Source organism: Salvelinus namaycush, unplaced genomic scaffold (genome assembly GCF_016432855.1).
Source record: "Salvelinus namaycush isolate Seneca unplaced genomic scaffold, SaNama_1.0 Scaffold95, whole genome shotgun sequence".
Lineage (NCBI taxonomy): Eukaryota > Metazoa > Chordata > Actinopteri > Salmoniformes > Salmonidae > Salvelinus > Salvelinus namaycush.
The window spans coordinates 13,025-37,568 of record NW_024061697.1 but is presented as its reverse complement, the minus strand read 5'-3'; the positions used below and the strand labels follow the sequence as shown (position 1 = coordinate 37,568).

The 24,544-nt window shown below is 41.7% G+C and overlaps 1 protein-coding gene across 1 annotated transcript in view; it reads left to right on the top strand.

Annotated features, from left to right (window-relative positions):
* vgll4b (vestigial-like family member 4b) overlaps positions 1 to 12,564 on the top strand; it is a 73,752-nt gene extending 61,188 nt beyond the window's left edge. Inside the window, exons 3-5 of the mRNA XM_038988101.1 lie at positions 5,971 to 6,211; positions 6,340 to 6,454; positions 11,514 to 12,564. Coding sequence (XP_038844029.1) covers positions 5,971 to 6,211; positions 6,340 to 6,454; positions 11,514 to 11,761 — 604 coding nt within the window. The 3' untranslated portion in view covers positions 11,762 to 12,564. The remainder of the gene's footprint in view (positions 1 to 5,970; positions 6,212 to 6,339; positions 6,455 to 11,513) is intronic.
* Positions 12,565 to 24,544: the final 11,980 nt, after the last annotated feature.

The window sequence follows — 24,544 nt, the reverse complement described above, 5'->3', positions numbered from 1 at the left end:
ACTCTCAGTACTCTACTTAACTCTGCTCTACTTACTCTCAGTACTCTACTTAACTCTGCTCTACTTACTCTCAGTACTCTACTTAACTCTACTTACTCTCAGTACTCTACTTAACTCTACTTACTCTCAGTACTCTACTTAACTCTACTTACTCTCAGTACTCTACTTAACTCTACTTACTCTCAGTACTCTACTTAACTCTGCTCTACTTACCCTCAGTACTCTACTTAACTCTGCTCTACTTACCCTCAGTACGCTACTTAACTCTGCTCTACTTACCATCAGTACTCTACTTAACTATGCTCTACTTACCCTCAGTACTCTACTTAACTCTGCTCTACTTACCCTCAGTACTCTACTTAACTCTGCTCTACTTACCCTCAGTACTCTACTTAACTCTGCTCTACTTACCCTCAGTACTCTACTTAACTCTGCTCTACTTACCCTCAGTACTCTACTTAACTCTGCTCTGTTTACCCTCAGTACTCTACTTAACTCTGCTCTACTTACCATCAGTACTCTACTTAACTATGCTCTACTTGCCCTCAGTACTCTACTTAACTCTGCTCTACTTACCCTCAGTACTCTACTTAACTCTGCTCTACTTACCCCCAGTACTCTACTTAACTCTACTTACCCTCAGTACTCTACTTAACTCTGCTCTACTTACCCTCAGTACTCTACTTAACTCTGCTCTACTTACCCTCAGTATTCTACTTAACTCTACTTAACTCTACTTACTCTCAGTACTCTACTTACTCTCAGTATTCTACTTAACTCTACTTACCCTCAGTACTCTACTTAACTCTACTTACCCTCAGTACTCTACTTAACTCTGCTCTACTTACCCCCAGTACTCTACTTAACTCTACTTACCCTCAGTACTCTACTTAACTCTGCTCTACTTACCCCCGGTACTCTACTTAACTCTACTTACCCTCAGTACTCTACTTAACTCTGCTCTACTTACTCTCAGTACTCTACTTAACTCTACTTACCCTCAGTACTCTACTTAACTCTGCTCTACTTACCCTCAGTACTCTACTTAACTCTGCTCTACTTACCCTCAGTACTCGACTTAACTCTACTTACTCTCAGTACTCTACTTAACTCTACTTACCCTCAGTACTCTACTTAACTCTGCTCTACTTACCCTCAGTACTCTACTTAACTCTGCTCTACTTACCATCAGTACTCTACTTAACTCTACTCTACTTACTCTCAGTACTCTACTTAACTCTGCTCTACTTACACTCAGAACTCTACTTAACTCTACTTACTCTCAGTACTCTACTTAACTCTGCTCTACTTACTCTCAGTACTCTACTTAACTCTGCTCTACTTACTCTCAGTACTCTACTTAACTCTACTTACCCTCAGGACTCTACTTAACTCTGCTCTACTTACCCTCAGTACTCTACTTAACTCTGCTCTACTTACTCTCAGTACTCTACTTAACTCTACTTACCCTCAGTACTCTACTTAACTCTGCTCTACTTACCCTCAGTACTCTACTTAACTCTGCTCTACTTACTCTCAGTACTCTACTTAACTCTGCTCTACTTACCCTCAGTACTCTACTTAACTCTGCTCTACTTACTCTCAGTACTCTACTTAACTCTACTTACCCTCAGTACTCTACTTAACTCTGCTCTACTTACCCTCAGTGCTCTACTTAACTCTGCTCTACTTACCCTCAGTACCCTACTTAACTCTGCTCTACTTACTCTCAGTACTCTACTTAACTCTACTTACCCTCAGAACTCTACTTAACTCTGCTCTACTTACCCTCAGTACTCTACTTAACTCTACTTACTCTCAGTACTCTACTTAACTCTGCTCTACTTACTCTCAGTACTCTACTTAACTCTACTTACCCTCAGTGCTCTACTTAACTCTGCTCTACTTACCCTCAGTACTCTACTTAACTCTACTTACCCTCAGTACTCTACTTAACTCTACTTACCCTCAGTGCTCTACTTAACTCTGCTCTACTTACCCTCAGTACTCTACTTAACTCTGCTCTACTTACCCTCAGTACTCTACTTAACTCTGCTCTACTTACCCTCAGTACTCTACTTAACTCTGCTCTACTTACCCTCAGTACTCTACTTAACTCTGCTCTACTTACCCTCAGTACTCTACTTAACTCTACTTACTCTCAGTACTCTACTTAACTCTGCTCTACTTACTCTCAGTACTCTACTTAACTCTACTTACCCTCAGTGCTCTACTTAACTCTGCTCTACTTACCCTCAGTACTCTACTTAACTCTGCTCTACTTACCCTCAGTACTCTACTTAACTCTACTTACTCTCAGTACTCTACTTAACTCTGCTCTACTTACCCTCAGTACTCTACTTAACTCTACTTACTCTCAGTACTCTACTTAACTCTGCTCTACTTACTCTCAGTACTCTACTTAACTCTACTTACCCTCAGTACTCTACTTAACTCTACTTACTCTCAGTACTCTACTTAACTCTACTTACTCTCAGTACTCTACTTAACTCTGCTCTACTTACTCTCAGTACTCTACTTAACTCTACTTACTCTCAGTACTCTACTTAACTCTGCTCTACTTACCCTCAGTACTCTACTTAACTCTACTTACCCTCAGTACTCTACTTAATTCTACTTACCCTCAGTACTCTACTTAACTCTGCTCTACTTAACTCTGCTCTACTTACTCTCAGTACTCTACTTAACTCTGCTCTACTTACTCTCAGTACTCTACTTAACTCTACTTACCCTCAGTACTCTACTTAATTCTACTTACTCTCAGTACTCTACTTAACTCTGCTCTACTTACTCTCAGTACTCTACTTAACTCTACTTACCCTCAGTGCTCTACTTAACTCTGCTCTACTTACTCTCAGTACTCTACTTAACTCTACTTACTCTCAGTACTCTACTTAACTCTACTTACTCTCAGTACTCTACTTAACTCTACTTACCCTCAGTACTCTACTTAACTCTGCTCTTTTAATCAAAACTGGGAGGTTATTTTAATGTGGTGCTTAAACATTGACAGCAACAAACTCCAGTTGTTGGAAATATTTTCATGGACAGGCTGGGGTCTGTATTTGAGCCTCTAGTCTAACCAGTAAGGTGGAACAAACATAATCCATTATTTTGAGAGCAAGTCAAGTCTCCTCCACCAAACTGAAGCTAGTTGGTGGCTGTTGACTCGTAGGGGCCTGTAGGGACCCAGCCTAAAGACAGAGGAAGCATGCTGTGGAGGTGTACTGAGGGAGAAGGCTGAGAGTGTAGCCCAGTTTACTACTAGTAGAAATACCCTGGAAACTGCAGAAAGTAGGAGAGAGCGGGGAGAGGAAGGAAACACTGCAGTTCATTCTCTCATTGCTAGTGTCACATGTATATACTACCTCTCTCTCTCTACACCCCCCTCTTTCTCTCTCTCACTCACTCACTCACTCTCTCTCTACACATCTCTCTCTCTCTCAATTCAAGGGGCTTTATTGGCATAGGAAACTCTCTCTCTCTCTCTCTCTCTCTCTCTCTACACATCTCTATCTCTCTACACATCTCACTCTCTACATTTCTCACTCTCTCTCTCTATACATCTCTCTCTCTCTCTCTCTACACCTCTCTCTCTACATTTCTCACTCTCTCTCTCTACACATCTCTCTCTATACATCTCTCTCTCTCTCTCTCTCTCTCTCTCTCTCTCTCTCTCTCTCTATCTACACCTCTCTCTCTCTACATTTCTCACTCTCTCTCTCTCTACACATCTCTCTCTCTATACATCTCTCTCTCTCTCTCTCTTCACCTCTCTCGCTCTACATTTCTCTCTCTCTCTCTCTCTACACCTCTCTCTCTCCACATCTCTCTCTCTCTCTACACCTCTCTCTCTCTACATTTCTCACTCTCTCTCTCTCTCTCTACACCTCTCTCTCTCTACATTTCTCACTCTCTCTCTCTCTCTCTACACCTCTCTCTCTCTACATTTCTCTCTCTCACTCTCTCTATACATCTCTCTCTACACATCTCTTTCTCTCTCTACTCTCTCTCTCTCTACATTTCTCACTCTCTCTCTCTCTCTACACCTCTCTCTCTCTACATTTCTCTCTATACATCTCTCTCTACACATCTCTTTCTCTCTCTACACATCTCTCTTTCTCTACATCTCTCTCTCTCTACACTCTCTCTCTCTACACATCTCTCTCTCTCTACATCTCTCTCTCTCTACACTCTCTCTCTCTACACCCACCCCACCCTCAGCTGACCAGATGTGTTATGTTGGTAAATAAAGACGTTGTCTGGGGGCAAGTGGTAGAGGTAACAGATGCTTTCCTCAACACTCTGGTGTCCTAGTTCTCTAGTTGTTTTGTTGCCTTGTGGAAGAATAGACCTCCTAACTTAGTCACGTCTGCTAATGGGTCTGTCGTAACATGTGTTTTCCCTTGTTTTTCCCAATGTTAACGTTCCCTTGTATTGTTGTGGTGCTGTTCAGAAATATAGCTGAACTGGTGTGTATTAAAGCAGGGGTTCTCCAACCTCTCCTCGGGGGAACCCCCAGGTTTCAAAAGCACTGTATTAAAGTAGAGTTGAACATGAGCTTGACCTGGTGCAGTATGGGAGTGTTTTAATTATAATTATATATATTTTTAATGAAACCTTTATTTAACTAGGCAAGTCAGTTAAGAACAAATTCTCATTAACATGACGACGTGCAGTAACGTGACGACTTCCTGTAACGTGACGACGTGCCGTAACGTGACGACTTTCTGTAAGGTGACGACTTCCTGTAACGTGACGACTTCCTGTAACGTGGCGACGTGCCGTAACGTGACTTTCAATGCAGCAGAAATGTTTTGGTACCTTTCCCCAGATCTGTGCCTCAACACAATCCTGTCTCGGAGCTCTACGGACAATTCCTTCGACCTCATGGGAAGGGGAGGAGACGGGTTAAAGAAGGATTTTTAAGCCTTCAGACAATTGAGACATGGATTGTGTGCCATTCAGAGGGTGAATGGGCAAGTCAAAATATTTAAGTGCCTTTGAATTGGGTATGTTAGTAAATGCCAGGCGCACCGGTTTGTGTCAAGAACTGCACCGCTGCTGGGTTTTTCCACATTGAACAGTTGCGTGTATCAAGAATGGTGTTTTTTTTGTGTTTTTGACTCCCTCCCCCTATGCCAAGCCCTGTGTATTAATAGCTGTGCTGCTGTGACTACCTGGTGCCCATAGCTGTGCTGCTGTGACTACCTGCTGCCCATAGCTGTGCTGCTGTGACTACCTGCTGCCCATAGCTGTGCTGCTGTGACTACCTGCTGCCCATAGCTGTGCTGCTGTGACTACCTGGTGCCCATAGCTGTGCTGCTGTGACTACCTGCTGCCCATAGCTGTGCTGCTGTGACTACCTGCTGCCCATAGCTGTGCTGCTGTGACTACCTGCTGCCCATAGCTGTGCTGCTGTGACTACCTGGTGCCCATAGCTGTGCTGCTGTGACTACCTGGTGCCCATAGCTGTGCTGCTGTGACTACCTGCTGCACATAGCTGTGCTGCTGTGACTACCTGCTGCCCATAGCTGTGCTGCTGTGACTACCTGGTGCCCATAGCTGTGCTGCTGTGACTACCTGGTGCCCATAGCTGTGCTGCTGTGACTACCTGGTGCCCATAGCTGTGCTGCTGTGACTACCTGGTGCCCATAGCTGTGGCTTTTGACATCCATGGCCCCTCCCCCTCTCTTCCTCCTTGTTCTCCTCCTCCTCGTACAATACCCTCTTGTTCTTCTGGGTCCTGTTCACCAGGCACCAAACAGAAGAAAACACTCAAACAGGGAGGGGGACTACCTGAGCTCGTTCAATAAGAAGTGTAAACATGTTTTCCGTTGCCCTATTGAATTACCCTTTTTCTTCTTTGTCTGTTTTAGAGGGGTTGGAATAAAACAGAAGACAAGTTTCCGTTGGGCAATAAATGTAATCTTCTCCTACTCTCTACAGAGGCAAGCCTTCCAACGGAAACTATCGTAGTTCCAAGGACCCAAGGGACCGAAGCCGCAGCCCCATAGAGAGAGCCGCCGCCCCCTCCATGGGTCTCCATGGCAACCACCACCTGTACGCCCCCCACCACCACATGCCCAGCCTGGCCATGGACCAGCCTCTCGCCCTGACTAAAAACAACATGGACGCCGCCCGCACCCTCGCCATCTCGCCCACCGTCAGTCCTGTGGAACGCCAGCAGGTAGAGAGAGAGAGAGAGAGACACACACAGTCTTTCAAAGCTCAGAACATGCAGGTAAAAAGTTGTCTTCAAACCACATGCAAAAGGCCTAAACGTGTTTGTGTGTGTGTGTGTGTGTGTGTGTTTAGAATCGTCCGTCAGTGATAACGTGCGCTCCGGCCAACAACCGTAACTGTAACCTGTCTCACAACGGCTGTTCCAACAACCTGCCCAACAACTACAGCAGGAGACCAGCCAGCAACTGTAAGTACTATACCACAATATATTATACACATTATATGTACGTCTATGCTGTAAGTACTATACCACAATATATTATACACATTATATGTACTATACCACAATATATTATACACATTATATGTACTATACCACAATATATTATACACATTATATGTACTATACCACAATATATTATACACATTATATGTACTATACCACAATATATTATACACATTATATGTACTATACCACAATATATTATACACATTATATGTACTATACCACAATATATTATACACATTATATGTACTATACCACAATATATTATACACATTATATGTACTATACCACAATATATTATACACATTATATGTACTATACCACAATATATTATACACATACATTATATGTACTATACCACAATATATTATACACATTATATGTACTATACCACAATATATTATACACATTATATGTACTATACCACAATATATTATACACATTATATGTACTATACCACAATATATTATACACATTATATGTACTATACCACAATATATTATACACATTATATGTACGTCTATGCTGTAAGTACTATACCACAATATATTATACACATTATATGTACTATACCACAATATATTATACACATTATATGTACTATACCACAATATATTCTAAACATTATATGTACGTCTATGCTGTAAGTACTATACCACAATATATTATACACATTATATGTACGTCTATGCTGTAAGTACTATACCACAATATATTATACACATTATATGTACGTCTATGCTGTAAGTACTATACCACAATATATTATACACATTATATGTACGTCTATGCTGTAAGTACTATACCACAATATATTATACACATTATATGTACGTCTATGCAGCATACTATAGTTCCATATTATACCATAATACTACCAGTACAGAACCACAAGATCTTGCCGACAGAGATGGTCGCCTCGCTTCGCGTTCTTAGGAAACTATGCAGTATTTCATTTTTTGGTGTATTATTTCTTACACTGTTACCCCAGGAAATCTTAAGTCTTATTACATACAGCCGGGATGAACTATTGGATATACGAGCGACGTTAACTTACCAACATTACGACTAGGAATGCGACTTTCCCGACTAGGAATGCGACTTTCCCGACTAGGAATGCGACTTTTCCGAAGCGGATCCTCTGTTTGGACCACCACCCAGGACAATGGATCTTCTCCCAGAAGCCGACCCAAAACAACGTCGCTGCAGAAGAGGCAGACGGAGCGGCCTCCTGGTCAGGCTCCGTAGACGTGCACACCACCCACCGCTTCCGAGTATACTACTCACCAATGTCCAGTCTCTTGACAACAAGGTAGACGAAAATAGAGCAAGGGTTGCCTTCCAGAGAGACATCAGAGATTGTAACATTCTCCGTTTCGTGGAAACATGGCTCTCTCGGAATACGTTGTCAGTCTTTGTCAGGCTTCTTCATGTGCCGACAGAGATGAACACCTCTCTGGGAAGAGGAAGGGCGGGGTTTTATGCTTTATGATTAACGACTCATGGTGTAATCATAATAACATACAGGAACTCAAGTCCTTCTGCTCACCCGACCTAGAATTCCTTACAATCAAATGTCGGCCATATTATCTCCCAAGAGAATTCTCGTCGGTTATCATCACAGCTGTTTATATACCCCATAAAGCAGACACCATGACGGCCCTCAAGGAACTTCACTGGACTCTATGTAAACTGGAAACCATATATCCTGAGGCTGCATTTACTGTAGCTGGGCATTTTAACAAAGCAAATTTGAGAACAAGGCTACCTAAATTCTATCAGCATATTGATTGTAGCACTCGCGCGGGCAATACACTCGACCATTGCTACTGCATACAAGGCCCTCCCTCGCCCTCCCTTTGGACAAATCTGACCAAAACTCCATCTTGCTCCAACTGTCTTATAGGCAGAAACTCAAACAGGATGTACCCGTGACTAGAACCATTCAACGCTGGTCTGACCAATCGGAATCCACGCTTCAAGATTGTTTTGATCACGCAGACTGGGATGTGTTCCGGTCAGCCTCAGAGAATAACATCGGTCTATACTCGGTGAGGGTTTCCGGGATGATGGTGTTGATGTGAGCCTTGACCAGCCTTTCAAAGCACTTCATGGCTACTGACGTGAGTGCTACCAGGCGGTAATCATTTAGGAAGGTTACCTTAGTGTTCTTGGGGTCAGGGATGGTGGTCTGTTTGAAACATGTAGGTATTAGACTCGGTCAGGGGGAGGTTGAAAATGTCAGTGAAGACACTTACTAGCTGGTCCACGCATGCTCTCAGTACACGCCTTGATAATCCATCTGGCCCCGCGGCCTTGTGAATGTTGACCTGTTTAAAGGTCTTGCTCACATCGGCTACGGAGAGCGTGATCACACAGTCGTCCGGAACAGCTGGTGCTCTCATACATGCTTCAGTGTTGCTTGCCTTGAAGCGAGCATAAAAGGCATTTAGCTCCCCTGGTAGGCTCGCGTCACTGGGCAGCTCACGGCTGGGTTTCCCTTTGCAGTCCTTAATAGTTTGCAAACCCTGCCACATCCAACGAGCGTCAGAGCCGGTTTAGTAGGATTCAATCTTAGTCCTGTATTGATGCGTTGCCGGTTTGATGGTTCGTCTGAGGGCATAGCGAGATTTCTTATAAGTGTCCGGATTAGTGTCCTGCTCATTGAAAGCAGCAGCTCTAGCTTTTAGCTCGGTGCGGAAGTTGCCTGAAATCCATGGCTTCTGGTTGGGAAATGTACGTACGGTGGGGATGAAGACATCAATGCACTTATTGATGAAGCGGGTGACTGAGGTGGTATACTCCTCAATTCCATTGGATGAATCAAGGAACATACTCCAGTCTGTGCTAGCAAAACAGTCCTGTAAAGTAGCATCCGCGTCATTTGACCACTTAGAGCAGAATATATTGATAAAAGTCACCTTGTCCGAGAGAGATTTACACGGTTATGAATTTAATTTATTTTGGGTAACAGACATGTACAATGTGGACCCAGAGGATACCACGTATTAATTATCAAAACATCACGCAAGTTTAAGCCTACATTCCCTAAGGGAAAAATTTATGGTGGAAAAATTATTGGAACCATTTCCCTGTTTGACCGGAAGGTTTTATGGGTATTATGACACCTCCACTGTGGGGCTCTATAGTACACTACTTTTGAGCAGCGGCCTACTATAGTCCCATTCTACTGGTCAACATTATTTATTTATTTAACTAGGCAAGTCAGTTAAGAACAAATTCATATTTACAATGACGGCCTAGGAACAGTGGGTTAACTGCCTTGTTCAGGGGCAGACCAGCGTTCAACACCATAGTGTCCACAAAGCTCATCACTAACCTACGGGTGTGTGCTTAGTCCCCTTCTGTACTCCCTGTTCACCCATGACTGCATGGCCAGGCACGACTCCAACACCATCATTAAGTTTGCTGACCACACAACAGTGGTAGGCCTGATCACCGACAACAATGAGACAGCCTATAGGGAGGATGTCAGAGACCTGACAGTGTGGTGCCAGGACAACAACCTCTCCCTCAACGTGATCAAGACAAAGGAGCTGATCGTGGACTATAGGAAAATGAGGGTCGAACAGGCCCCCATTAACATCGACGGGGCTGTAGTGGAGCGGGTCGAGAGTTTCAAGTTCCTTGGTGTCCACATCAACAACAAACTAACACGGTCCAAACACACCAAGAGTCATGAAGAGGGCTGGACAACACCTTTTCCCCCTCAGGAGACTGAAAAGATTTGGCATGGGTCCCCAGATCCTCAAAGTTCTACAGCTGCACCATCGAGAGCATCCTGATCAGTTGCATCCCTGCCTGTTATGGCAACTGCTCGGTATCCGACCGCAAGGCACTACAGAGGGTAGTGTGTACGGCCCAATACATCAATGGGGCCAAGCTTCCTGCCATCCAGGACCTCTATACCAGGCGGTGTCAGAGGAAGGCCCTAAAAATTGTCAAAGACTCCAGTCACCCAAGTCATAGACTGTTCTCTCTGCTAAAGCACAGCAAGCGGTCCCAGAGCGCCACGTCTAGGACCAAAAAGCTCCTTAACAGCTTCTACCCCCAAGTCATAAGACTCCTGAACAATTAATCAAAATGGCCACCCGTACTATTTACATAGTTTACATAGTTGCACTGCTGCTAATCACTGTCTGTGTATAGTCACTTTACCCCTACCTACAAATTACCGGTACACCTTGTTATTGTTATGTCATTTTATTGTTACTTTTAATTACATTTTTTACTTGTTTAGTTAGAAAATATTTTCTTAACTCTATTTCTTGAACTGCATTGTTGGTTAAGGGCTTGTGAGTAAAGTGTGCACCTGCTGTTTTCAGCGCGATGTGACATATACAATCTGATTTGAATAAAAGGACTCATCGTAGATATAACCCGTTTTAGCATGGACATTACCATCGAGGGCTTCCACCATTTTAAAAGTAGTCAACTGTGTGGGGATTCAAATGTGTTGGGAACGATCGGGCCAATGATCAGAGAGCATTGTCTTCTTCAAAGTGGGTTGCCTATGGCAACGGCTTTAAGCTATAGCACCGCCATCTAGTGGCCACACGAGTTAGTTCAGGATTCCAGCACTGCAGGTGGCAGTAAATCACCAATGTAAGCTTTATGGTTTTTTTCCAAACACAAAGGAAGAAGGAAATGGACTACTTTTAAAATGGATATTGTCTCAATGAAGCTACCTTGTCTGTCCGATGACATAATGACACCGATCCAATGATGAGACCTCTATTTAAGTCTTACGGTTCTAGCAGTTGGTCCAGGGAAAAACACCAGATTGGACTGTTCCACGGCCAGCCGTTATAAAACACACAGGTCTCTCTGACAGCAGGCTGGTTTACCATGTTCTGTCTTCTGTCTGACGGGTCAATATATGTATAGTCCTGTAGCTGTAGTAGATTTAATGAACTGGTGTCTGTGTAGTTTGCTTCTTTCTCCTCTCCCCTCACACAAAAGTGAAATGTCCTCTCCTCTTCTCTCCCCCTCTCTCCAGCCAATACGGTGTGTGTTGACCCGGTGATCGAGGAGCATTTCCGCCGCAGCCTGGGGAGGAACTACAAACAGCCGGAACCCGTCACTAACTCTGTGTCCATCACCGGCTCTGTGGACGACCACTTCACCAAGGCCTTAGGAGAGACCTGGCTGCAGATCAAAGCCAAAGGAAGCTCCTCCTCCTCCCCTGACTCGTCTCCCAACAGTCACATGGTCAACCACAGCCACTCCCCCTCGGTTGTGTCCTGAAGGGAGGGACTAGAGTAGGCCAATCAGAGCCAGATATACCCCGCCCTGTTCACTGTAACCCACCACAGGGCTGGTTAAACCGCTACTGGGAGGGGGTTTTGGGGTTTTGCTCCAGCCCTGCACTAACGCCATCTAACACACCTGGAGCAAGATCCCCGAGGAGTAACAGATTTTAGATCAGGGTCGTATTCACTTAGTTTTCTGTTATTTAGCTATAATGTGCACAAATGCATACGATCCAGGTGTGCTTTATAACAGGGCTGGAGCAAAACCCTGCATCCTCCAGTTTCTCTCTAGCCGGGAAGAGGGGTTGGCCTCGGTCCCTGGTATAAGACTACCCTGAATGATTTTGGCCCCACAGAGAGCTGTGTTAGTAGCTAGCTATATAGCCATGTACATAACCATAGAGGATAGAGGGGGGGGTTTCCTTTTTGTCATTTAGTTGGATTGTGTTATTTTGTAGGTTTGCGTTATTGGATGCCCAAAAACGTTGACAAGAAAAACTAAACGTGAGGAGCCTTTGTTTCTATCCTATGGATTCTATATGGAGAGGCAGCTCAACCAACCACATGCCTTCGTTACCAAAGAGAACTCGGATGCAAATCTGTCGCCCCATTTTTTAAAAAAGAAAGAAAGATACATTATTTTTATTTCACCCATCCGATTTATTTGCCTTTCCATCTCTCTAGCACCCCACTGTAAAGTATCGTCTCCCATCATCTACCCTTCTCTCCTCCCATCTCCTCTTCTCTCCTCTCTCCTCTACACTCTCCTCTCTCCTCTACCCTCTTCTCCCCTCTCCCATCTTCTCTCCTCTCTCCTCTACCCTCTTCTCCCATCTCCTCTTCTCTCCTCTACCCTCTTCTCTCCTCTACCCTCTTCTCCCCTCTCCCATCTTCTCTCCTCTCTCCTCTACCCTCTTCTCCCCTCTCCCATCTTCTCTCCTCTACCCTCTTCTCCCATCTCCTCTTCTCTCCTCTACCCTCTTCTCTCCTCTCCCCTCTCCTCTACCCTCTTCTCTCCTCTAACCTCCTCTACCCTCCTCTCCTCTACCCTCCTCTCTCCCCCATTTTCTCCTATTTGTCCAGTTGTCCTGTACGTCAGTTATATGTGTACTTGAAAAGACAAGGCCGACTGATTTGCACTAATGTTGAGGGACCCGAGGTTGCATATCAACCTCCCGATGGACACGCTACACGCTACATGCTGATAACATACTCTAGAACAATACTTTTAGAAGTTTAGAGATTCGGTTTTGTGATGTTGCATCATGTGGTCAAAACAGCCTTTTCTTTCTGGGACGGAGATGAGAGCAAGAGATGGAGATGCATTTCTCTTTATTCTAACACTTGCTATTGTTGGTGCCCTCCAACTAGTCTGTTGTCCTTTTTAAAATGTTCTATTCCTCCTGGGGCATTGTTGAATGTCCTCTGGTTTATTATAGAGAGCTCCTCTCTCTCTCCAGCAGTGTGGTTGGTAGGTAGATTTGGGCTCTATGGTTTATTATAGAGAGCTCCTCTCTCTCTCCAGCAGTGTGGTTGGTAGGTAGATTTGAGCTCTATGGTTTATTATAGAGAGCTCCTCTCTCTCTCCAGCAGTGTGGTTGGTAGGTAGATTTGAGCTCTATGGTTTATTATAGAGAGCTCCTCTCTCTCTCCAGCAGTGTGGTTGGTAGGTAGATTTGAGCTCTATGGTTTATTATAGAGAGCTCCTCTCTCTCTGCAGCAGTGTGGTTGGTAGGTAGATTTGAGCTCTATGGTTTATAATAGAGAGCTCCTCTCTCCAGCAGTGTGGTTGGTAGGTAGATTTGAGCTCTATGGTTTATGATAGAGAGCTCCTCTCTCTGCAGCAGTGTGGTTGGTTGGTAGATTTGAGCTCTATGGTTTATTATAGAGAGCTCCTCTCTCTCTCCAGCAGTGTGGTTGGTAGGTAGATTTGGGCTCTATGGTTTATGATAGAGAGCTCCTCTCTCTCTCCAGCAGTGTGGTTGGTAGGTAGATTTGAGCTCTATGGTTTATGATAGAGAGCTCCTCTCTCCAGCAGTGTGGTTGGTAGGTAGATTTTAGCTCTATGGTTTATAATAGAGAGCTCCTCTCTCCAGCAGTGTGGTTGGTAGGTAGATTTGAGCTCTATGGTTTATGATAGAGAGCTCCTCTCTCCAGCAGTGTGGTTGGTAGGTAGATTTTAGCTCTATGGTTTATAATAGAGAGCTCCTCTCTCCAGCAGTGTGGTTGGTTGGTAGATTTGAGCTCTATGGGTTGAAGGTTAGAACAAATAACCGTACAGAATAAGACATGTTTGTTTTTAAATAGCTGGTATCTATTCATGTTAATTAGACATTTCAATCTCAATACTAGACTTTCTTCTCGATGTATTTGTGTTCAGTAATAGTCGTAGATTACACTTACTGCTGGTACAGTTGTACTCCATGTTATTATTTAGGTATCTTCAGTGATATTCTCTCTGGGAGCAGCCAGCTAGCGACAAAGTCACAGCGAGGACAGCCTCCTATACTGCTCTATCTGATCAGTTGGAGTATAATCGACAACGTTAACACGACGTCTCGACAACGTTGACACGACGTCTCGACAACGTTGACACGACGTCTCGACAACGTTGACACGACGTCTCGACAACGTTGACACGACGACGTCTCGACAACGTTGACACGACGACGTCTCGACAACGTTGACACGACGTCTCGACAACGTTGACACGACGTCTCGACAACGTTGACACGACGTCTCGACAACGTTGACACGACGTCTCTACAACGTTGACACGACGTTTCTATAACGTTATTAATCATCCCTGGTTCAGGATGAGACAGCGTTTTTTTTTTTCATGACTGAATAAGAGAAAGGAATAAAACAACCGGCCAGAGAGATGGACCCAGACTCAACCACACGCTGATCATGATTCTGTTGAGACGGTTGCTTTTTATTTAGTATTTTCGATGTTTCTTCTTCTCTGATGAACAACTATGTTGTGTAGCGGTAGGTAGCCTGCTGCGGCTTGTGAAACTGACTCGTTTGAATAGCTCCTTTACCAACCTGTACCAAAGCAGCATACATTCCTTCCTGTAGGAAACATCTAGTACAGGTGTTTTATTCTTCTCAGTATAGCTACTAACTTATTAACGGAAAGGTGTTGATTAGGGTTTTCGAAAATCCAGAAATGTTTCCAAAATTCCTAGATTTCCCGGAAATTCCGGTTGGAAGATTTTGGAAAAATCCAGGGATCCTCCAACCGAGTAGAATTTCTGGGAAAGAAGTTACCGGAAATGTACAACCCTAGTGGCGATTGATAACTATGAGGTGCTAGAACATGGTAAAGATCTAAGGGTTTATGGGGCACTGTCCATCTTAAGGCTTTAAAACCCTTTATACATGTCCTTTACATTCCATCATCACAACTCATATCCTTGGACATTTAACATATTTACATTGACTAAGCTACACTTCCTAAATGCTACCCTATTCCCTAGGCAGTGCCCTACGTTTGGCCGGCCCTTCATCTCCTCCGAGGAAGACGAGCAGAAATGAGAGCAAGGCCAGGCGGGCTACATGGGAACGGACTCTTTTGACAATATTCTCTTTTGGTGCTTTTCTCAAACTTGTCTGTCCAAAAGGTAGTGCACTATGTAGGGAATAGGGAACCATTTGGGGTGGAGCCGAAAACATATTTTTCTTGAGAGCCGGGATCCAGCTGCCAGTCAGTTACTATTATTATTATTGACTTTAATGTTTAATGAGTTTAGATGTAAAGAAACTCTTCTAATCTATAGTAGTTCATAACAGATGAATGATTGGTCTGTACTTTCTGTAAATGTTATATGAGAACGTTTTATTTAGGCCATTATGGTGAAATGAACTGTCATTTTTAGTGCATGAACACAGAGGGAAGGGGACACTAGTGTCCCTGAAGTCATTTATCCTAAAACACATTTCATTACCGTCACTAGGTAGTAGTAGGGTTGCTAATTTTCCAATACCTTTTCCCAAAAGTCCCAGGTTTTCTAGAAATCGCAGTTGGAAGATTCACAGGATCAGGAGGGGAAAAAGCAGAAAATGTGGGAATCCTCTAAACAGAATCTGGGAGTTTTTTGGGAAAGTTAACGGAATTTTGGAGTCTCTCACTTTTGTTCTGCTTCGGCAACACAATTCCCTATTCCCTACACGCTGTAGGAAAATCACTTCATGACAAAGTATTTTTTATATAGGTAACTATAAGACCATCATTACGCTGTGCGTAACGAAATGTACAGAGAAAATAAAAAATCATAGGTATTTTTGGAGGATCAATGAATTTGTTAATGATATGTAGCTATTTAATTTCCTTTTTTTTTTTTTGTCCAATCATAAATTGTATTACTTTTTGTTTTTGTTGTTAAAAAAAAAAGAAAAAAAAGTTGATCTTTTTTGTTTTGTTTTTTAGATGTTTAATTTTTTATTTTTTAAAAGGTTAAAGTGCAGGAACACAGTAATAATATGAAAAAAACACTGCATTGATGATAGACACTTGTGTATTTTGGCAGTTATAATGCTGCATAAAGGCTACTCAGCAGACAGTCTACAAAGGCATAACGGTTATGTCCCAACAATCAACGGATTCCCTACATAGGGAAAAGTGCCATTTGGAACCAATCCTCTTTATTTCAACCATTTGCCTCTTGAGACAATTGAACAAAATATCGTTGTCATCCATCTTGTTTGAATTCTTTTGTGATCCAGTAATAACGGGTATAGCCAGATAGTCATCCAACCAGTTTGGGATAAAGATGCTACTGTATTAGCTATGTTATTTAATGGAAGATCCCAGGAAGACTGACTGTGTGTATCCAAAATTGAACCCTTTTCCCTATATAGTGTACTAGTCAACAGCAGATACATAGGGAATTAGGTACCATTTCGGGATGCAACCAATGAAACACTAAATATTCAAGTTGCTTCACTTGGAAGCTACATCAACATTGTAGTATTCTACTGTCCATGCTGTTAGTAAATCTGTGTTAAACCTTCGTTTTGTGGCCTTGTTCCTCCAACTAAAAAAGGTTTTGGCAGGCCACCTTTTTTGTACTTAAGTAGTATCGCTGAACAATAAACTGCTCTTAAACCTCACGTTGTGTCTCGGTCTGGTCACTTATGTTATTAGTTATATTACTCTGTCTGGTCACTTATGTTATTAGTTATATTACTCTGTCTGGTCACTTATGTTATTAGTTATATTACTCTGTCTGGTCACTTATGTTATTAGTTATATTACTCTGTCTGGTCACTTATGTTATTAGTTATATTACTCTGTCTGGTTACTTATGTTATTAGTTATATTACTCTGTCTGGTCACTTATGTTATTAGTTATATTACTCGGTCTGGTCACTTATGTTATTAGTTATATTACTCTGTCTGGTCACTTATGTTATTAGTTATATTACTCTGTCTGGTCACTTATGTTATTAGTTATATTACTCTGTCTGGTCACTTATGTTATTAGTTATATTACTCGGTCTGGTCACTTATGTTATTAGTTATATTACTCTGTCTGGTCACTTATGTTATTAGTTATATTACTCTGTCTGGTCACTTATGTTATTAGTTATATTACTCTGTCTGGTCACTTATGTTATTAGTTATATTACTCTGTCTGGTCACTTATGTTATTAGTTATATTACTCTGTCTGGTCACTTATGTTATTAGTTATATTACTCTGTCTGGTCACTTATGTTATTAGTTATATTACTCTGTCTGGTCACTTATGTTATTAGTTATATTACTCTGTCTGGTCACTTATGTTATTAGTTATATTACTCTGTCTGGTCACTTATGTTATTAGTTATATTACTCTGTCTGGTCACTTATGTTATTAGTTATATTACTCTGTCTGGTCACTTATGTTATTAGTTATATTACTCTGTCTGGTCACTTATGTTATTAGTTATATTACTCTGTCTGGTCACTTATGTTATTAGTTATATTACTCTGTCTGGTCACTTATGTTATTAGTTATATTACTCTGTCTGGTCACTTATGTTATTAGTTATATTACTCTGTCTGGTCACTTATGTTATTAGTTATATTACTCTGTCTGGTCACTTATGTTATTAGTTATATTACTCTGTCTGGTCACTTATGTTATTAGTTATATTACTCTGTCTGGTCACTTATGTTATTAGTTATATTACTCTGTCTGGTCACTTATGTTATTAGTTATATTACTCTGTCTGGTCACTTATGTTATTAGTTATATTACTCTGTCTGGTCACTTATGTTATTAGTTATATTACTCTGTCTGGTCACTTATGTTATTAGTTATATTACTCTGTCTGGTTACTTATGTTATTAGTTATATTACTCTGTCTGGTCACTGTTATTGGTTATTACTGTTTATTACCAAGTCTCTAAACCCTGAGTCTGTCCCTAGCGTTCAATAATTACTGTTTATTACCAAGTCTCTAAACCCTGAGTCTGTCCCTAGCGTTCAATAATTACTGTTTATTACCAAGTCTCTAAACCCTGAGTCTGTCCATAGCGTTCAATAATTACTGTTTATTACCAAGTCTCTAAACCCTGAGTCTGTCCCTAGCGTTCAATAATTACTGTTTATTACCAAGTCTCTAAACCCTGAGTCTGTCCCTAGCGTTCAATAATTACTGTTTATTACCAAGTCTCTAAACCCTGAGTCTGTCCATAGCGTTCAATAATTACTGTTTATTACCAAGTCTCTAAACCCTGAGTCTGTCCCTAGCGTTCAATAATTACTGTTTATTACCAAGTCTCTAAACCCTGAGTCTGTCCCTAGCGTTCAATAATTACTGTTTATTACCAAGTCTCTAAACCCTGAGTCTGTCCATAGCGTTCAATAATTACTGTTTATTACCAAGTCTCTAAACCCTGAGTCTGTCCATAGCGTTCAATAATTACTGTTTATTACCAAGTCTCTAAACCCTGAGTCTGTCCCTAGCGTTCAATAATTACTGTTTATTACCAAGTCTCTAAACCCTGAGTCTGTCCATAGCGTTCAATAATTACTGTTTATTACCAAGTCTCTAAACCCTGAGTCTGTCCATAGCGTTGGAGTCCTAGTCTGAGTTTCTTTATACTCAAGAGTACTACACTGGTTATCAATGGTATATTTTATGTGTTAATAACTACTAGAACGTGGTGGATCAGTCAGGTATGGTTATTAGAACGGTTATTAGCATGTTGAGTTATATATATATATATAACAGTTGTAAAGTACTTAAGTATAAATACTATAAAGTACTACTTAAGTAGGTTTTGGGGGTATCTGTACTTTTACTTCACTACATTCCTTAGAAAAAGTATGTACTTTTTACTCCATACATTTTCCCTGACACCCAAAAGTACTCGTTACATTTTGAATATTTAGCAGGACAGAACATTTTTGAAATCCTTATCGAGAGAATATCCCTGGGCATCCCTACTGCCTGTGATCTGGTGGACTCACTAAACACACACTTCGTTTGTAAATGTCTGTGTTGGAGTGTACTTTTACTTTTGATACGTAAGAATATTTAAAACTAAATACTTTTGAACTTTAGTATTTTACTGGGTGACTTTCACTATTACTTGAGTCATTTTCTATTAAGGTATCTTTACATTTACTTAAGTATAACAATTGGGTACTTTTTATATATATTCTTTTATTTATTTGTTGGTGATTGAGATATACACTGACCAGACAGTTTATTAGGTACACCCATCTAGTACCAGGGTCAGACCCCCCCTTTGCCTCCTGAACAGACTGAATTGGTCCATTACTCTGCCATCAGCATGACGCACAGGAAGTGGGAGTCATCGGTGCAGGCGATGTTTTATCACGCCTCAGTTGTCCAGTGTTGGTGATGTCGTGGCCACTGGAGCTGCTGCTTCCTGTTTTTAGCTGATAGGAGTGGAACCCGGTGTGTTCTTCTGCTGCAATAGCCAATCAGTAACAAGGATCGACGAGTTGTGAGTTCCAAGATGTCGTTCTGCACATGACTGTTGTACTGTGCTGTTATTTGTCTGTTTGTGGCCCGCCTGTTAGTTTGTGAGATACTGTCTCCGGCGTGCCTGGGAACAACGATCATACCACAGTCACTTAAGTCACTTTTTGCCCATTCTAACGTTCAATCAAACAGTAACTGAATGCCTCAATGCCTGTCCGCCTGCATTTTCAAGTTTTGCCATAGATTTTCAAGCCGATTCAAGGCAAAACTGTAACTTGGCCACTCTGGAACATTCAATGTCGCCTTGGTAAGCAACTCCAGTGTATATTTGGCCTTGTGTTTTAGGTTATTGTCCTGCTGAAAGGTGAATTCATCTCCCCGTGTCTGTTGGAAAGCAGACAACCAGCTTTTCCTCTAGGATTTAGCTCTGTTACATTTATTTTTTATCCTAAACAACTCCCTAGTCCTTGCTGATAAGTATACCCATAACATGATGCAGCCTCCACCATGCTTGAAAATATGAAGTGGTACTCAGTGATGTGTTGGATTTGCCCCAAACATACCGCTTTGTATTCAGGACAAAAAGTTCAGTTTTTTGCCACATTTGTTGCAATATTACTTTATGCATCCTGTTTGCAAGGATCTGTTTTGGAATATTTTTATTCTGTACAGGCTTCTTTTCACTCTGTCAATTAGTTTAGTACTGTGGAGTAACTACAGTGTTAACCCATTCTCAGTTTTCTCCTATCACAGCCGTTAAACTCTGTTTTAAGTTTTAAAGTCACCATTGGCCTCATGGTGAAATCCCTGAGCGGTTTCCTTCCTCTCCGGCAACTGAGTTAGGAAGGACACCTGTATCTTTGTAGTGACTGGATGTATTGATACACCAGCCAAAGTGTAAATAACAACTTCATCATGGTCAAACGGATATTCAAAATCTACCAATCGGTGCCCTTCTTTGCAAACCATTGGAAAACCTCCCTGGTCTTTGTGGTTGAATCTGTGCTTGAAATTGACTTGAGGGACCTTACAGATAATTGTATGTGTTGGGATACAGAGATGTGGTAGCCAGTTAATGTTAAACCCTGAAATTCACTGCTCGACTAAGGGACCTGACAGGTAATTGTAGGTGTGGGGAACAGAGATAAGGTAGTCATTCTAAAATCATGTTAAACACTATTATTGCAAACAGAGTGAGTCCATGAAACTTATTATGTGACTTGTTAAGCACATTTGTACTCCTGAGCCTATAAAGGGTTAAATACTTATTTACTCAGTACATTTTTTTTAAATTAGCTTGTTATACATTTCTAAAAACATAATTCCACTTTGACATTATGGGGTGTGTTGATCAGTAACACAACATAATGTGGAAAAAGTCAAGGTGTGAAACCTTTCTGAAGGCATTTGGAAAGTATTCAGACCCCTTTTTCCACATGTTATGGTCACTCTGACAGAGCTCCTCTGTGAAGATGGGAGAACCTTCCAGAAGGACAACAATCTCTACAGCACTCCACCTATCAGGTCTTCATGGTAGTGGCCAGATGTGCCTTTTACTGAGGAGTTTGTCAAAAGGCACCTAAAGGATTTTTATTTAACCAGGTAGGCCAGTTGAGAACATGTTCTCATTTACAACTGCGACCTGGCCAAGATAAAGCAAAGCAGTTCGACACATACAACACAGAGTTACACACAAACAAACGTACAGTCATTCTCTGGTCTGATGAAGCCAAAATTTAACTCCTAGGCCTGAATGCCAAGCGTCACATCTGGAGGAAACCTGGTGGTGGTAGCATCATGCTGTGGGGATGTTTTTCAGCTGCAGGGACTGGGAGACTAGTCAGGATCGAGGGAAAGATGAAAGGAGAAAAGTACAGAGAGATCCTTGATGAAAACCTGCTCCAGAGCGCTCAGGACCTCAGACTGGGGCAAAGGTTCACCTTCCAACAGGACAACGACCCTAAGCACACAGCCAAGACAATGCAGGAGTGGCTTCGGGACAAGTCTCAATGTCATTGAGTGGCCCAGCCAGAACCCGGACTTGAACCCAATCGAATATCTCAGGAGAGACCTGATAATATCTGTGTAGCGACGCTCCCCATCCAACCTGACAGGATCTGCAGAGAAGAATAATAAATACAAGTGTGCAGTGTCATACCCAAGAAGACTCGAGGCTGTAATCGCTGCTAAAAGGTGCTTCAACTAAGTTCTGAGTAAAGAGTCTGAATACTTATGTAAATGTGATATTTTTTATTTGTAATAAATTTAACATTTCTAAAAACCTGTTTTTTCTTTGTCATTGTGTATGTACACACCTGCCCTTTCCATGACAGACTGACCAGGTGAAAGCTATGATCCCTTGATGTCACCTGTTAAATCCACTTCAATCAGTGTAGATGAAGGGGAGGAGACGGGTTAAAGATGGATTTTTAAGCCTTGAGACAATTGACACATGGATTGTGTATCATTCAGAGGGTGAAAGGGCAAGACAAAAGATTGAAGTGCCTTTGAACGGGGTATGGTAGTAGGTGCCAGGCGCAGTGGTTTGAGTGTGTCAAGAACTGCAACGCTGCTGGTGTTTTTCCACACAACAGTTTCCCGTGTGTATCAAGAATGGTCCACCACCCAAAAGGATAACTGTGGAAAGCATTGGAGTCAACATGGGCCAGCATCCCTGTGGAACGCTTTCGACACCTTGTACAGTCCATGCCCCGACGAATTAAGGCTGTTCTGAGGGGGAGAGGGGGGATTCAACTTAATATTAGGAAGGGGTTCTTAAATGTTTGGTACTCAGTGTATATAGGTGGTTGATGTAGATGAAATGAAGAGGACAACATCCATACAGGGAACATTTAATTTGATTTACATCCAATGTAAGAGTCAAATATGGCTTTTATCTGTACTTGACAAAGATGTTACAAAAAAGTACAAGACGCGACATGACAAAATATGAAAACGTACAGAGTGGTGGCATCATTCTGTGTTTCACAAACCGTGGTACCTACCCTCAGGGTTGTAAAGCAGTTCCTATTGTATGTTGTACTGTATTGTAGGTCTACATCAAGCCATATTTCCACAGTGTAATAATCTGGATGGACATAAATGAAGAGATGTAAATGTGTGAAAAGTCCCTGAAACTGCAATAGTAAAGGGCTTACCTGTGTTACATATATATACTGTATGTTACAGGAGAAGGTCAATTTGGGAAATATATATGTTCCCCGTAACAAATTTGAAACAGGAAAGGAGCCAGCATATATTACAAGTTAAATCAGTTGACAGACAGTGAGCTGGTATGGGTCGTATCAGGACAATTTATCTGGGAAACAAATAACACAAATGATTCAAGATAGACTGAAAAGCATTTAAACATCTTCAAAATATCTTTACATTCCCCCTCAGAACATAGAAGGTATAGAACAGAATGTCTCACCATATTAGTTGTCATGAGAGCGACACTGTTATAATGCGAGGGGTTCTCCCTTGACATTCTTTACATTTCAGATGTTTATTAGATGTTAATATTAAACCGTATCAGTAACATTTTAAAGATGACGTTTTTTCATCCTGATGATACCCAACGTCAATTCAAACAGTTTCAGAAAATACTCGAAGACCCGATATTCTTAATTCAACTGACCATTTCAAATGTTGTTAGCCGTTATTTAAACTGTATCAGGGGGCATATATAAACACCAACTGGGGTTTCGAAAATAATAATAATAGTGAAGAAGGCCCATTATATATGTTCTGAACTCTGAACTCTGACCAGAAGAGATGAGAAGTGATGGCTTGTGGGAACGCAGTAGAATGGCTTTGGGACTGTGTTCTGTGTTCCGTGTTCCAATTCTAGAACTGTGAGGTTTCGGATTCCGTCCTCCCTCTCAGATGCTCTCATCATCACTCATGTCCCAGATCTAAAGACAATAAAAGAAACATAACAGAAATGAGATAAAGTGCTCACATGTAAAAGAGACAGAAGGAATGGGTTTGCTTCCATATCAGAGAGACTGTAAAGAAAGCCATCGCCAAGCCCTGAATGTGACCACAGATTATCCACTGTATTGACCCGGTACTGTAGTGGCCTTTCTAACAAGGAAAATACATTTCTTCAAAAATGGCAGTTGGGAGGAGGCAAGATCATGTGGGACCGTTCTATCCAATGAAGAGGCAGCTACGGGTGGAACAGCAGGCACAACTGTTCCCACTAGTTACCACAGCCACAAAATAAAAACTGGCTACCGTAAACAAACATTTGCTTTTTGGTTTTCATTTAAAAGGTTAGGTATAAGTGTTTGTGGTTATGGAAAAAAATAACATTTAAAGACGAGAAATTGTAGAAATAGGTAGGCTTTATGACTTTGTGGCTGTGGTAACTAGTGATGACCAGGCACAACTCTGATATATAGTGGTTTGTTCTCAAAGTTGCCGTGACGTCAAGTGTCCTACATTTATCACTGGTAACAACTTAATCATTATGAAACTTCTATTCCATCAAATAAACCTCACGTCGCAAATAAGCCATTACATTTATTTTTTTTGTTAACCGAAGTTGACACTCATTGTGACCCTTTACACACAAAAAAAACACAGAAATCACGTTTGTCACTGAGTGACATGAAATATCTAGAAAAGTGCAGCTTTCAGAAACCTGAAAGTTGAAATGTGATTAATACATTTTAGACTGCTTTCCATTCCTTATAGAGTGCACTATGTAGGGGAAAGGGGAGCCATTGGGGGACGGGTAACAAACACTGATCAGCGGCATGTAGCCTGGCGATTAAGAGCATTGGGCCAGTAACTGAAAGGTCACTGGTTTGAATCCCAGAGTTG